The sequence below is a fragment of the Phoxinus phoxinus genome (assembly GCF_949152265.1).
Source record: "Phoxinus phoxinus genome assembly, chromosome: 2".
Classification (NCBI taxonomy): domain Eukaryota; kingdom Metazoa; phylum Chordata; class Actinopteri; order Cypriniformes; family Leuciscidae; genus Phoxinus; species Phoxinus phoxinus.
The window spans coordinates 49248662-49265503 of NC_136877.1; the positions used below are offsets into that span (position 1 = coordinate 49248662).

General features: G+C 37.8%; 1 protein-coding gene across 2 annotated transcripts in view; it reads right to left on the reverse strand.

The window, feature by feature from the left end:
- Positions 1-556: 556 nt before the first annotated feature.
- The window catches only part of gal3st3 (galactose-3-O-sulfotransferase 3), a 30039-nt gene continuing 13753 nt past the window's right edge, over positions 557-16842 (reverse strand). The window contains exons 2-4 of one of the 2 annotated variants that reach the window (XM_079587250.1): positions 7039-7176; positions 5722-5819; positions 557-4437 (exon numbers count right to left, since the gene is read on the reverse strand). In XM_079587250.1, coding sequence (XP_079443376.1) covers positions 3174-4437; positions 5722-5816 — 1359 coding nt within the window. In that variant the 5' untranslated portion in view covers positions 5817-5819; positions 7039-7176 and the 3' untranslated portion in view covers positions 557-3173. The remainder of the gene's footprint in view (positions 4438-5721; positions 5820-7038; positions 7177-16842) is intronic. The other variant, XM_079587249.1, reaches the window with a different exon arrangement.

The following is a 16842-nucleotide window of genomic DNA, read 5'->3' on the forward strand; positions in this document are numbered from 1 at the left end:
TATTTGAAATATAGATTTTCCAAATACAGTTTACTCTGTTTTAAATTTGACCTTGATATCTCAAAAAATTAGCTTTCAGTAAGATTTTGTTTGGACGCAGTACCAAACGTGTCAACTAGATGAAATGCGGTTCCATTGCGGTTATTTTTGACTGTGACGAGAACAAGTGTGATTGTATTCAGAACCATTTAATCTTTTCGAATCATGTTCATGATTTTTGTGTTCACATAGCAAAATGCCAAAACCATTACCAAGTTTTGTAAAAAAAAAAAAAAATTTGACCGAAGGGCAAGTTGACGTTCATTTAAGATGCTCATTTATGAAAATGTACCGTAATCAATCATCACTCAAAATAGCACAAAAACATGGTATTTTAGACTTGTTCTACTTGATGAATTGGAAAATGTATTAGTGCAATGAAGCCAGTTGATATTTCACAGCCCTTTCCCTTCCAACTCAACGGTTGGTCCTTTGTTAGTCAACATTTTTTAAATATTAATAGACAGAAATATAGATGATTGGAAAGAAGCACATGAGCCTGAAGGATGTTGTTTTTCCAGTTTCAGTTTTAATGGTCAATGTTCACATCTTTCATCACATAGCTTCAGAAGCAAACCTCTGATTGTCAGAAGCATCTTATTTAAAGCCCCTAAAAAGTCACCGAAAATGTACCAGTTAAATAAATAAATAGAGTATGAAAGAATGATTTCGACAGAATAGCATCTATTGTCTTCTCACCACCCAGCACACAAAAAAGCATGAAAATCTCTCTTAATGTCTTCATGAAAAGGTCTTCCGGTTGCAATTGCACAGCAGGGTTTTTGTACACAGTAAATTGTGGTACAGTAAATGCTTTACTTCTAATTTCTCTTACAATACATCAGACATGACAAAAGTCCATTGAATTGTCTCCAGTGTCATCTACCGAGAGGTTTTCTAACCCAAACAAGAATGACGAACGAGTTGCGTGTTTTGAGTTTTAATTTTTTACTCACAATTGTTCATGTATAACAGAAAGTACATTATATACAAAGAGCACTTTCTACATCTCTAATGTCTCCACAGTCTTTAAGGACTGAGACGCTTCCACTAACAGAAGTATTAATTTATCATCTGAGGTATTTCTAATTTTGAAACATGAAGAATTGTTGGCTTTTGGGATTCGTAGATCCAGACTTTATGCAAAACGCCAACAGTATTTCTTCAAATATCACCCAGGACTCCTAAAAACAGGAGCTGGTTTATGGGTGGACAATTGTTTCAAGACTCATTATGTTTTGATCTTTATACCTCCATTTGACTAGTATACGTTATGGCATACATGCCATTGCTATATTGCTCCAAATACAATTTTCTAAAAAGTACAGTACGTAAAATGAGATGGCGAGATTTTAATAAAATGAGAGATGAAAATTATGACTTAACCCACAATGAAATTTTAGCTTAATCAAAAACCTACTGAAAAAACCTTGCAACAAAGGCTTTGAATGGCAAATAAACCAATATTAGAAACAACCTTCTGTAAGAGGCTGTTCTTTCAGAGGTATTCAGTTTCTATTTGGTTGCCTAAACCAACATTTCCCAACCCTGTTCCCCGAGGCACCCCAACATTTTGAATGTCTCCCTTATCTTTCAGGTCTAAGGAGTCTCTACTAATTAGCTGACGAGTTGATTTAGGTGTGCTTGATAAGGAAGAGTTTAAAAACGTGTGGTGTTGGGGTGCCTATAGGTACAGGATTGGGAAACACTGTCCTAAACCAGTGGTTCCCAACTGGTTGGTCGCAGGTCTGATCCGGACAGATTCTATGGTAATTTGGAGCAAATTAATTTCAAATTTACTCCTATGGTGCAAAAGCAAACCAGTTGAGAAACACTGGCCTAAATGAAAGTGATGCAGTGTTGTTTTAAGTACAAAGACAGTCAAAGGACTGTTTTTACATTCCACTGGCACGACTCTTTATGAAGGTGGCCACCATTCAGTCGGTCACCACCGAGTACCTCAACATCACAGTGCCTTTAAGCGAAGATGCAAAAAGGAAAAGTTAGGCCAGAAACACACTCTACGCAAGTATGTGAACACAGGCAATCCGTTAAAATCGAGTTTTACTTGCCTGTGTAGAGTATGTCTTAAACTGACAATTTGGAGCTCTATTTCCTACTCTAATTTTATTACATACAAGTTACGCATTTGCAAGTGCACTGCAGTATAAACCTTATCCCGAAAAACACACAAGGATGAAACTAACACAATACACACTCTGGCTGAGAACATATAGCGATTTTTCGGTCACTGTCCGTGTAGACGAATTGTCTTGTCGCCATTCCCAGCTTTTAGTCAAGGCTGAAGCTCTCTGGCTTGTTCAGTAGTGGCCTCATAAAAATGGGCTGTGTAACCCAATCATTGCTCAAAAAGAGAAGAATATTTAAATATCCTTTAAGATGGTTGCATCATCGACACATGATGCTAGGTTTTTTGACCACAACTGAAGAGTCGGTTATGGCAATTTGTGGCTCAGGAGCAGCTGTCATTATGCTGATGAGTGTGTAAATGTTCACACTTAAACGGAGCGCTGTCGGTAAAAGGAAACCTAACAATACTCAACTCAAAAGTCTTAACTACAATACAGAAAATATAAATTCTGAAACCCTGTCAGAAATTCAAGGTCATGCCAAGTTGGTTTGTTGCTGGGAGTCTTTCAAGGTGGTCTAACCAACTTTGATGATCTGCCAGGTTAACCTAAACACAGTAATACAGCTGATCAACCATCTAGACCAGCTATGACCATAACAGATTAGCTTTAACTAGCTAAAAAACATATGAAACCAGGTACCATCTGAAGCTGATTGCTTATATACAAACAGTGAGTGATGATGGTATATATGGAGAGATAGTCCTTGAGAGATTGAGACATTCCAGATGTCAGGCTTTTAGACTTCAATATATATTTTCCTTCATCTTTTTACAATTAAATTTTGTTTTTTACAACACAATGGTGTTTCTAACTTATAGAGCAAGAGTTGTGAGTGTACATTTGGTTGTGCTCACATCTAATAAAAATGAGGTATGACCTCAAGCTTTCAAGTAATTCCAACAACTCATGAACATTTAGCTGTAGTCCAGAACAAGGAGTGGGGAATAAAAGGAAAGAGGTTTAACTATCCTTTCACACTGGTCATTGGGAAAGCCGTAGCGCTTCTTTGGTGCTCCGAGCCATTGTATCTGATGGTGGTGGGATCAAACTCGGAGCTGGGGACTCTCTGTGTGCCCGAACTTGTCCCACAGATCGGGAAGTCTGCTGGTAGCTTCGTAGCGGAAACCGCTTCCGATAACGTAGAGACTCTGAGCGTAGCAACAGCCGTGTGTACTGCACTTCTGGCATTATCATCTTTAGACACTTGTCTTGCGGAGGGATTGGGCCTTTTTGTGTTACGTTAACTGGTAAATCGTACCCAACGATTGCCACTTTGGAACTTGGCTGCCAAGGCCGTAATTCCTTATTTGTGATCTGTGCAGCAGAGCGAAGAGGCGGCAGACTTCCCCCGAAGCAGCTACGGACAAGTCGGTCACGAGACTGGCGCAACAGCAGGACTTCTCGCTCGACACACGCTAGTCCCAATGCTCTCAGCTGCCGCCACAGCGAAGCATTGAAGTAATCGTACAGTACAGAATCTATTGTGTTCCAGGCTCTGATTTTGGCCGTATTTTCGCTGGAAAGGCTGCTCTTGGAGTCAGGTGTGCGCATGTTGAGACTGACGTACAGAACATCATCGAGATCCCAAGACAACAAGCGGCGTAGCAGCACCAACGATTCGTCAAAGTATTCTGCGATCATAACCAACGAGAACACACGCTCCAACTCTGCAGCGAATCGGTTTGCATACCCCACCACTTCCGAATATGGCCGGTCCTTATCACCACCTAGGTCAAAAGTAAGTGTATTTCTCGCATACATCGAATCCTTCTCTTCTGGACGATAGTATCTCCAGGGGTGGTCCAGAAAAGTCTCTAAAGAGCCATTTGGGACACGTTTAAAGCTAAGACAGTACTGATTGAAGTAGGTAAAAAGAGACTCAAACATCGCTCCCGGTTCCCGCAATATAGTGATGTACTTGGTGTTGTTGGGCATGAGGCGTCGTAGCTCAGCCCGACTGAACCGTAAGTGGTTGGTAATTATGTCCGGTGGCGTGGTGTGCGGGTGAACAAAGTGAGAACTGAATGGCCGAGGGTAACAGAACTGGTGGTCACAGGTGGTAATGGGCAGCGCCACAGTGAGGTTGTTGCGTTCTGCAAAGCGGAAGAGGATGTTCTGCACAGTGGAGCTGGCGGTTTTATGAGTTTTCAAGAAGGCTATACTGGTGTGTTTAGCAGGTCCACTGCTGCGCTGGGAGGAGGAGATCGTGGAGGATGGACATCCCAACCAGAATGCCTCCAACGTCCTGCAACAAGAAATGGAAAAATCAATGCAGTCAGCTTTGAAAATCAATGTGGAAAACTAATAAAACCCAACTAATAAAATCATCTTAAGGTTTTATCAATAGGGTTTTTAAGCCACTTTTAAGCGTAAGATGGTTTACTGGTTTTAGCTGACCACCAGGCTGGTTTCATCTGGGTCAGGTTTGTTGGTTTTAAAGGTATTTTGGGCACTTGTCAACTGGTCAAGTTGGGAGACCAGTTGGCCAAGCAGCTAAACCAGCAAGGTAAAGCAGGAAGCAAATTAATAGACTAAAAACAAATGAAGAGAGGAATGAGTAGTGATAGTCTCAAATTTTGGCAACCAAAAATTTTTAGTTGAAACATAAAACAGATTTTCTGATTCGGTCGAAATAGTTTGAAGTGCCAAAAATCATTGACCAAAAAAAGTCACTTTTAATTAGCGCTTCTTCGATGATACTTGCACAGTAAACAGTAAGTAAACATGTCATGTGTGTCCATACTTCAGTGTGACAAAACAATTTGGCAATGTGTCAAATTTAAATTCTCAGCTTAAATATTGAGAGAACATTACTAAAACTGGTTTATCCACTGAGAACATGATACAAGATAGAAAAACATGTTGCTTGAGCTCTGCACACATACTTGTATGCAAAATAGCTCATACCATATCTCTCATCAGTACACATCTACAAACATACTCCGACTCATAACATACATTATGGAATTATTATGAAAATGAATAAAGAAAAATAGTACTAAAAAATAGTGTTAAACAATCAAATGTAAGTCTTCACTTGGTATCATTATAGCCACTGTGTGTGTGTATTGAATTGTACTTTATAGTTGACGAATATGGGGTTTTGCCAATGGCTAATGTCAATATCAATTTCTAGAGCAGTGGTTCTTCACCAGGGTGCCTGAAGATTACATCAATTGGTTTGAAATAAGACTAAACAAAGCATTAAAATAGGGTACAACTATTAAAAACCAAGATATTTATTATTTTGATTCACCCTCCTTTTTTCTTAGAAGAATCAGGGTTCACATCTTTTTAGAAAACCTGGAAATATAAGGATGCCCAATTATAAAAGAAATTGTTGTTTTTTAACTTCCTTATCCAGCAATCATGAATGACTGAAAAAGTCATAAAAATGAATTGCTTTGATACCCTGGATAGAGTTAAATTAACCAATTACCTAATTTTTATTATTTAAACTTTATTTTCAGTTTTGGTTAAAAAAATAACTAGGAACGTGATAAGGACAAATGGAAGCAGCGGCTCTTACAAGTTCAAGTGACCCCCATGGTGCAGAAGCAAGCTGACAGTACTGAGTGCAATCAACACTAGGAATATCTTCTTCTGAGACATCTCCAGCTTCATTCACTGCAAAAGAGAGAAGAATGGGAAATCACAACAGTGTACATTACTCTTGCGTTTAACACACATCCAAGAACACCAAACCCAAAAAACTCCAGCAAATTCCTCGGCACAGAAATTGGTTGATGGTGCATAAAATTGGTTTGGTTGACAGGGTTCTCAAATTGCAGAGTAGCTTGTATATTGGTCATGAAAACACATGTAACGAGACAAAGGAAATGAGCAAACCTAGAGCAACGACTGGACAGGTGTCACGTATTAGCATTCTAACATTGTTGCCTGTCTAGTGCTAACAAAGTCTTGGATATCTTCCATGCGAGTCAGGGCCACCTCTTCCTTCGGCTTCTAATTACAGTTATCTCATCTCGCTTTCCCTTTCTCTCTCACCATATCGAATGGCACTTCTACACAACCTGTCTTTATTTCCACTGATCAAGCCCTGATACTACTCTAGTTTAATTAGCAATAGCATTACAAAAAGGATTTCGCTTCTGATGCCAAACGACAGTAAAATAAGCCAAGACAATTAAACGACATGACTTCCATTTTAAACATATCGCACTAGAAAAGCTAGTCCAAGATTAGCAACACAAAACATTGACTAATTTAATGAAAAAACTGCTGCCATCTGCTTCTAGTTTTCTGATTTTATTGCAGTTTGGACTGTTTGCAGAATTTACAGCCGATCAATTGACAATGAAATGGTTGCTACACACACAAAATCACAGCTTGGATGAAGTGGGGTGCAATGAGTGCACTTTTTTAAATTTGCACACAACATTTTTGCACTATTAATAACCACAAGTGCGTGCGTGCTGTTTTTCATGAGTTTTACTGAACCCAACATCAGGGTTAAATTGCAGATGCAAACAAATACCGCAGGTCAGAGTTCAACAGCGACTTCTTTTTCCAATGGTAATATAAACCATCACCTACCACAAGAGTGCAATGTTCCTTAGAGGTCCGGTGCTGGACCATTCAGTATCAGGTTTCAGCACATAGTAAAAGCTCATAAGAAAAGAGTAATTTTAGTGTGGTTTGCTCAGGCCTCACACTATTATTCTTCATACTTGAAGTTAGGGATTTGCAGCAAACCTTTAAACCCGTTTAATTTTGGTGCCACCACGGACATCATAATAACTCATTACATTTATATAGCGCTTTTCTCTGCACTCAAAGCGCTTTACAAAGAAGGGATAATCTCCTCAACCGCCACCAATAGTACCTCAAACTATTTGGCCATTCGAGGAGATGCCGCTCTTGAACTGTGCTGACTAACAGTCCAGAAGGTTATGGCAGAACATGAGATCCCCTTAGAGACATCACGATTAGGGAATGTTTGGTTGAGTCAGTGTGTTTTTTCCTGTTAGAGAAGATAAGGAGGAGGAGAAAATTAGAGGCAGAGGAAGACACGAATCACCCACGCAATCCTCCACCTACCAGCATGCACTCGAGCATGCAACACCAGTTTGAGAGCAAAGACGCCACAGTATAAAAGCCCAGTTCTAGTGGCAGATTTGGTCATGAACTTTAAAAACATGTGCTGTGCATCCGCACCAGACTAGGGTACACATTTTTGTTTTTGTTTTGTTTTTTTCTACCACATAGCACTCTTTACTTGGTGTAGACTTGGAATTTTACCCCTGTTAATATTTGATTCACGGGACCGGACACACCAGTTATCTTGCCAAGAAAAATATTTATTCTTATACGTCAGGAGAGAAACTTTTATTCATCTTTATGCATCTCCGCGTTTCTCTGGCATAGTACAGCAAGATTGATCTTATATACACAACTCTGGGACTTACAACTTCCTTGTAAGGTAGAAAAACATGTTGCTTGAGCTTTAAAATTTTTAAGTCATGCTTACACATGGCACAATCCACTTTCCATATAAAGAAACTTCCCTTTCGAATAAAAAAAAATACATTTGTGGTACATTTGCATCAGTTTCCTTTCCTTTGTAAAGAACATACTTCAATCGGCATCATCGTCATCATTGGTATCTATCAACATCTCTGCACACATATCTCTCATCAGTACACATGTACAAACATACTCCGACTCATAACATACATTATGCAATTATTATGAAAATAAAGAAAGAAAACTAGCACTAAAAAATAGTGTTAAACAATCAAATGTAAGTCTTCACTTGGTATCATTATAGCCACTGTGTGTGTGTATTGAATTGTACTTTATAGTTGACGAATATGGGGTTTTGCCAATGGCTAATGTCAATATCAATTTCTAGAGCAGTGGTTCTTCACCAGGGTGCCTGAAGATTACATCAATTGGTTTGAAATAAGACTAAACAAAGCATTAAAATAGGGTACAACTATTAAAAACCAAGATATTTATGATTTTGATTCACCCTCCTTTTTTCTTAGAAGAATCAGGGTTCACATCTTTTTCAAAAACCTGGAAATATAAGGACGCCCAATTATAAAAGAAATTGTTGTTTTTTAAAGTCCTTATCCAGCAATCATGGATGACTGAAAAAGTCATACAAATTAATTGCTTAAAAAGTGTAAAGTCTTAAAACTTTAACTATGTCCACAGATAAAAAAAACTACAAAAAAAAATCATATTTTTGTAAGCCAAAATCTAGTAACGAATTGGCACTTTCAACATCATCATGAAGACAATGTTTTTTTTTTTATTTGTTAGTTAAATGCCAGAAAAAAGTTCTGTGGTTAACACAAGCTCAAGATATTTAGAAGAAGAATATACTCTAGTTGGTCACGTAGCTTATTTTCTTCAATAATCAAAAAGCCAATGGAAATATCCATTAAAAAATAAATAATAAAAAAAATTGTCAAGTGACCCAGGCTGAACTCCCGGGTTTACCTACAAAACAAAAGCACGTCATCAGTGCAGGGTGAGTGGCAGCTGATATAATCTACATCAACAGTTTAATATCAGCAAATGAAACGTAGAACAAAACCTGCTGAACTGGAACAGCGAGGCAAACCCAGCATCCAAACATCAGTGCCGACATTCAAAAAGAGTGGAAGCTGTTCAAGAAGCAGATCCATGGTTTTAAAATGAAAAATTCAACAAGCACATGCAATATACGACAATTGTGTTTGGGTGTCCTCACAGTTTCAACCAAGGAGTGCATATTAAAATCATCATCTTCCTTGAAAGCAACAAATAATCCCTTTAGCTGTACACTAAGGCCAGTAATACCTCAACAGATTCTCAATCCTTCCCTGTCATTCAAGCCACACAAAGCCAGAGTCGAGGTGAAGGCAGGGAGATTAGAATCCGATCTGTGCTTTTTTGTTGAAATCAAAATGCGGCTTTTGGGGGAAATCACCAAGAGTCAAGCTGTGATCCTACAGTGCTGAGTGGATCTATTGAGGAACTGTGGAAAGACAGTCTCTGGAGAACGTGTCGAGTTACTGTGATATAGCCAAGCTTGTGTGACCAATCCAGCAGTGACGTGAGGAGCGGCCAGACAGGCGTGCAGCGTTATTGATGTCTGGGACAGATGGTGGTTAAGAGGACGCGTTAGGTCTGACATTCACTGTAAAACTAATGTTTTGTCTCAAGAACGATTATTTTTGAATTATTTACGACATCTTCAACCAACAAACTACACCAAGAGGAACTTTGTAGCATAAATACAATTGTTTAAGCTGATTACTCAAATTAAGTCTTTCCAAAAAAATGTCATCATAATTGAGTGGTGGCCCTGGAACCAATGCATCTTTATCTATTTCAGTTCAAATTTAGGGAAAAGTAAGGCTTTTTTTTTCCAATCCGCAAAAAAAAAAAAACTTCTTACCAACAGCTTTTTTACTATGTGTTCCTATAGGTGTCTAGTAACACCTCCCAATTTATCCACGGCCAAATCCTCGGGGAAACGCCTGGAGAGCCAATCAAAGTTGGGGTGTCCAGAGGGCCTGGGTAAAAATAATAAATTTTTTAACCAATATTAGCTTTTGAGATGTCTAACTATGGGTTTTTAGGGGTGCTGAATGTATCCCAGCCATTAGTTTTGAGTAAAAATTACTCCAAGTCCATACAAAAGCCATAAAAAGTTTTTAAAAAATAACTTTGCCTAACTAATAGCACATACATTTAATTTATGTACCACTGAACAAATAAGATAATACTTGTCATTAGCACATTATTGTTTACTGTATATCGTCGCTGTTGGGCAGAAACTTTCTATCTCCGCATTTCATATTTTTTTATTACTATTGGTCGCCCTTTACATCTGTCTGTGGGTTCCGCAAATATTTAAACCAATGAATAGTTTTAAAAAGAGCTTGTGACTAAACCAAGTAACTCAATTGGATCCTCAAACGGTCAGAAAATCCTCATAACTACCAGAGATGGTCTTATTATTGGGCGATACGAGGGTTCGTGGCTCTACCATTAACAAAAGCATAACGGCTAACTTGGATCACGTGTGCATTGATAACCAATCACATTTCAGCCTTGACATCATTACATTTCATTCAGAGTTGTGCGGCAGTCAATCAATCAATCATTCAGTCCAAACCGACTGTTTAAGAGCAAACATGTTGAAGATCAGCCGATGGGCTGTCGATTAAATGAGCCATTTCCTCACAAAAGCGGTTTATTCAGCATATGAAGCCTCTCCTCCGTTGACATCCATTCAAAAAGAAACAGCCTCGTCTCCTTCCCCGAGTACCGAAGCATTAGCAGGTGTTACGCTTTTTTGGCCTAAGGTTGCAGGCTTGAAGAATAAAGATTTAAAGAAATAAAGAACTAGTCTTTTCAACAAGTACAGCGTTTTCTTTACTCAGGAAACACACACACACACACACTTTGTCATTGCAAATGCTGAGAACTGGAAATCCACTGCGCAATATTCAAAGCTATCAAACTCATTTTAATAGGATACAACTTATTTAAAAACACAAACAAACAGAAATTTCTGGTTTAAATTATATTAAGTTGCAATGACCAACAATATTGTCTACATAACTTATCAAAAAAAAATTGCAACTTTAAAGGCTTAATTAAATCAATAAATTATAACCTTTAGTTTGCAACCATGCATGTTGCAGAAGGTATCCTGAATTTCCTGAATAGTGACATTTATCTATAACTATTCGTGGCTACTATGTTGATATATGGTTTGACTAGTTTGACTTTCTTTCTAATTGCCTTGAAGCTTTCTGCATGTGACCACTTTTGGATGGCAGAGGGAACTTGATGAATTACACCAGTTTTACTGCTCATCAGTTTTTCCATAGGGGTTTATCAGTTTACGTTGATCAGAAACTACATGGATAATAAACTTGTGAAGATAGCGACTGCAAGTCTATTCCTCAATCCTCACAACATCATTTTCATACGTGCAAAATTCAACATGGCATCAATGTGAGACACAGGACCAGAAGTCATCTTTAATTGGTACAACGGGTATAAATGATAATAATTCTCCAACTCATTCTCAATAGACTTTTATAGCACTTTCTCTACATATTTTTTTTTCAAAGCTGCTAACAGAGAATAATGTCTTACAAAACCCCAGGTAGCGTGGGAAAGACGACAAGAAAGCATTTTTACTTTCAGTTCAAAGTATTTCCAAATGATTCATTCAATAGAAATTGCTGGGGCGGCTGATGGCTGCTTTAGTCTTTGTTACCGTACGAAAACTGGGTGTGCTCTTTCATACCAATCTTTCATTGGAAAGCCACGCATCAGTAAAACTGCATTCTTCCATCTTAAAGTGATATCTAAATAATGACATACTGTATACACACTGAATGACAAATGCGGAACAATTAGTTAATGCGTTTATGACCTCAAGGCAAGATTATAGTAAAACATGTATTAACCGGTTAATATGAATCATTTGTAAAGTTTGAACATGCAATACAGACACAGATTTAGCACTGTGACATAAAATAATATCTTAAAAACACTTCTCCTAAAGTCTTTTTTCTTCTTCAATGAATGATTATGCAGTCTTTAACTGGCATACATCATTCTTTATTCTTTCAAGCAGATATTTTTATTTGTATGAATTACATATAATTAATCCTTATTAAAGCTATTAAAGAACAGTGAATACTTTTCTCTTTTTATTTTGTTGTTTGAACAATATGAAGTGTACAGAAGGCATTAGGTTTATTACGCACTGTCACTTTAAGACCGAGTGTGCAGATCCAATTGCACTGATGCACATCCGATATTCTCACAACTGTACGTTCTGTACAGACATAACCGACTGTGTTTACGTGAATACTCTCCAAAACGGACATTTAGACAATGTTGTGTGTATTTGTCCATTCAGACGTGAAAGAGAGCTCAATTCAGTTCTTGCGCGCTGTATAGCTGCATGTCTATGTGCAGGGCTGCACTCTTCGGGTCGTGTGTGTGTGTGTGTGTGTGTTCGCACAGAAAAACATACCGAAAAAAGCTCTCTTTCACTCTCTATCACTCTTATTCAGATCTATCCATACGTCTGCTCTTCTCTTTCTTCCAGACGTTAAAATTTTTGAACGATTTATGAGAAATGCATCAAGCGCATGCCAACTCGTGTGCCGCCGGGTAGATCAGCACGTTACAACATTTGAATGCGCATCTACCACAAACGCAAATCAGTTTTGACTGGATCTCTTCCCCAATCGTCCCTCCCTAACATTTCCGTCTAGTTTTCATTCGTTGACGAAAATGTCAATACATTTTTGTCATAGTTGTCGTCATTTAAAACTGTTTTTTATTTAGTTATCGTCTCGTTTCCGTCTGTTAAAAAATGTTGTTGACGAAAATAACGAAATGAACACTGATGGGTGGTTGCCCTGTATGCTTAATAAACAAACTCCAGCTGGTCCAAAACGCAGCAGCTCAAGTTCTTACTAGAACTAGGAAGACCATATTAGCCCGGTTCTGTCAACACTGCATTGGCTGCCTATTAAACATTGTATAAATATTAAAATCTTGCTGATTACCTACAAAGCTCAAAATGGTTTAGCTCCGCAGTACTTGAGCGAGCTCTTAATGCATTATAGTCCTTCACGTCTATTGCGATCTCAAAGTTCTGGCCAGTTGATAATACCGAGAATATCAAAATCCACTGCAGGCGGTAGATCCTTTTCCTATTTAGCACCAAAACTCTTGTTTTGGGAAGCAGACACACTCCTAGTTTAAATCTAGACTATATAATTCACATCAGTTAAATGATTGTTAGGCTGCATAAAGTAGGTCAACCGGAACCGGGTACACTTCCTACACCCGATGTACTTGTTACATCGTAAGAAGAATGGCATCTACGCTAATATTAATCTGTCTGTCTGTCTCATCCTCAAGCAAAGGAGCTGGATGAAATATTTGATCACCGATCCAGAGTCTTGTTATTTCTGACGTGAAGCAGCCTGAATCATAATGACACTGGTTTCTCCTAAGGTTTTTTTCCTCCATTCGGTCACCTGATGGTGTTTGGGTTCTTGCCACTGTCGCCTAGTTGGGGACACTTGATATTCAACAATATTATTGATTTGACTGCACTGACACTATCGGATGACGACAATGACATCTTTTTTTTTTTTACAGTAAATTAATAATTGATGATCTTTACAACGACCTGAATCAACACTGAACTTAAGCTGGACAATGACACTATTTTCTTTTAGAGCAGAATATACTTTTCTTTTACAGTCGAAATTAACTCTGTTTGCATCATTTAATACTTTTCCTGTTTATTGGCATTTGAGAGAAGAATGCTGTTTTGAGTATTAGACTTGCCATCTTTACTTAACACTTTTTTTTTTTTTGGTTGTCTGTTGGACCTGCAACAGAAGTCAAAGACCCCCTGAAATCTAAATGTAAGTTTTATTTGCTTTTACAAATAAAATTATTTGCTTTTATTTTATTTAGTATGAATATGTTAGCCTTAAGGTTATGAATAAGCTGGTGTGTTCCAAAACAACGATAAAATTAACATTTAGGAGATATAAGCATTCAAAACTTACAGTCTCTTACTTCCGCAAAAATGTATCACGGATTTTTATGACGTCACCGCGGACTTAAGCTTCTCATCACATCTTCTGTCCAATCAAATGCTCTCGAAAATCTAAAGCTCCGCCTCCTATGCTATAAATACCACCTGGCCAAAGCGACCGTGGACACGTCACGGGGCAATATGGGTTGGAGATGTGTGTGTTCGGTTGCTCAAACGCTCAAGCTTTATTACGGTTTCCAACTGTACGTTGGTTAAGAATGAAATGGCTAGAATTTATTCACACCTCTAACGTTATTATTGAATCCAACGCATCATCAGCGCTCGGATTCGCTTCTATGATGCTGTCAAGCATAGATATACATAATAAAGGCTAGATGTCTTACGGCGGAGTCTCTAACGTCATCACCCGGTGGCCATCTTGTCACAGGCAAGCTTTCTGTAAGGTGAGTGATCTGCACGAACATAAATACTCTTATCTCGCTGAAATCTTGACGGTTTTACAAACGGTTTGGTTTCTTACAAACATTATTAACGTGGCTATAATACTGGATGCTTGAACATGTTGAAATACATAATATTATAATTATTCATCAGTATGCAGTGTCATAACTACATCTCTGATATTTATAACAAACCAAGCCGTTTGAAAATCGGTATAAAATTGAGCAAGTTATGGTTATTTAAAAAGTACATGCACCATTAAAACACAATGTTACGAGTGAGCGAGCTGACTGTGACAAGATGGCCGCCGTGTGCGGACGTCAACCTCCATTGGCCAGCAGTGCGGATGAGACATCTAGCCTTTATTATGTATATCTATGCTATAGTCTACGACTTGCAGTCTGTGATGTAAACTAAACGCTATTGGCTAGTTGAAAAGGGGGAGGAGCCATTCAATATGTCCCGCCTTAGCTTCCTGTTTCAGAGGAAATGATGTCAACGCATCATCCAAAGCTGCTCGTTCCAAGGCACTTCAGTGGGCCTTTAAGCTAACAGTGCAGCTCTGGACTCAAATACTATATTTATTTGAGTTTTTTTATATATCTCACAGCACAAAGCACCTCTAGAATATTTCATTGCACTCATGGTTGTAAAGCTCTCTCTCTCCTCATGCAGTCTGCACATCTGATGCGGCATTATTGTCTAAATCCCCCCCGCAAAAAAAAATTCATAATAATAAATCTGGGAAATGAAGCTTGAAAATTGAGCATCAGCAAACCCCCAACCATCCACATCCACACACACAACCTAGAAGTTAATGATATTTTAAATAACTTTAGATATAATCAGATATTTTACTTGACTTACACTATACATTCAAGTATATAAAATGTTCTTTTTGGATTAAATATTTCGAACTCACAAAAAAATATATTTTTATTTTTAAACTAGATAAACTCAAACCTAAGATCAGATTACTTTTAACAAATTATATTTCTGACATCAGTGCAAAAGACTAATAACATTATAAAACAGTTCCCACTCCGACTTCTGATTAGATGAGCCAAAACAGAAAAGATCAATTATATTTTAACATGGCATTGTTTGGCAATTTTAGACCACAACAGCCACACCGCACTTCTGCATTACCCATTTTATGCTCCATATTCCTCTCATGTGTGAACAATATAAAGGAAATGCTGCCAATGATAATGTAAATACATATGCAATGATGCATTCAATTAATCAAAAGTTACAGTTAAGACATTTATAATGTTACAAAAGATTATTTTTAACAAATATTTTTCCTGGTCACTTTATTAGGTACAGTACACCTTGCTAGTACCGGGTTGGATCCGCTTTTGTCTTCAGAACTGCACTGATACTTTGGTACCAGGTCAGTAATAAAATGTTAATAAATGTGAGGATATCTGAACAGTGCGCGATACTGAACCTCCACGTCTTTTTGCACTTGAACGGACAAATACACACAAAAATGTCAAAATATCCTCATAAACACAGTCGGTTATGTCTTAGTCCCCCGTAGTCAATAATTATATCCCTTAAAACTCACCTTTGATCATCAAAATGACATATTTAAAAAAAAAATTGCTTAAAAAAAAAATCCCCCGACATTAGCCCCGCCTCCACTCACTCACTCACTCAGAGATCCACTGGTTGACGATCACACGTTGATCTGATTGGTCACAACAAGGTAGTGTGTGACGTCAGAAACACCAGCGATTTCAAACCGTGTTTTTGAGACTGTCTTTGATTCACTGCAGTTTTAAGCAGAAAATACTCAGCAATGCTGTCGACTTATGAACTTACACATGATTTGTCTTAAAGCAGATTAAAAACAACACATAGACATGTAAACAACATTAAAAGCTTGATTTTCACCACAGGGGGACTTTAAGTGAACGTAAACAGTTGACAAGAAAACGCATGTGTAACAGTATGCAGCTCTTAAAGAGACATATACTTCTGCCTTCTCTATAATATCATTAATCAATGAACTAAAGACAAAGATAAAATTCACTTGCTGACTGAATAACTTTTGTAACTATTTTTTATGTATATTTTATCTATAAAGATGTTATTTTACATTTGATTACAGTTTCTGGTGAACGGTATTCAGCTACAATTAAATGTTTCGCAATAAGACTTATAATAAACGTGAATGATATTCTTTTTTTTCTTTTTTTTTTTTCTTACTGGAATTGAAATTAAGAGTTAATAAGCAGAATCAGTATCATTAAAAATCAAACGATACCCAACCCCAGTAACGACTAATTTTGGTACCGTGACGCATGACAACATCATGCAGATTTATCGGCTGCACATCCCTGCTTTATCGGACTGAGATCTGGTGACTCTGGAGGCCGCTTGAGTTTAGTGAACTCATTGTCATGTTCAAGAAACCAGTTTGAGGGCGTTTGGGCTTTGTGACATGCCACCACCGAAGACTATTTTTGACCCAGGAAAAAACAGTTTATGTAATTCCTTTTAAGAACGACAAACTCAGAACATTCATGCAATATTCTAGAGATGCAACCAGATAAGAGCCTGTGACATTTGAAAGCAAATTTTTTAAATACTGTACATCGTGATTGAACAGTCCTTAGGCGTGCCTGA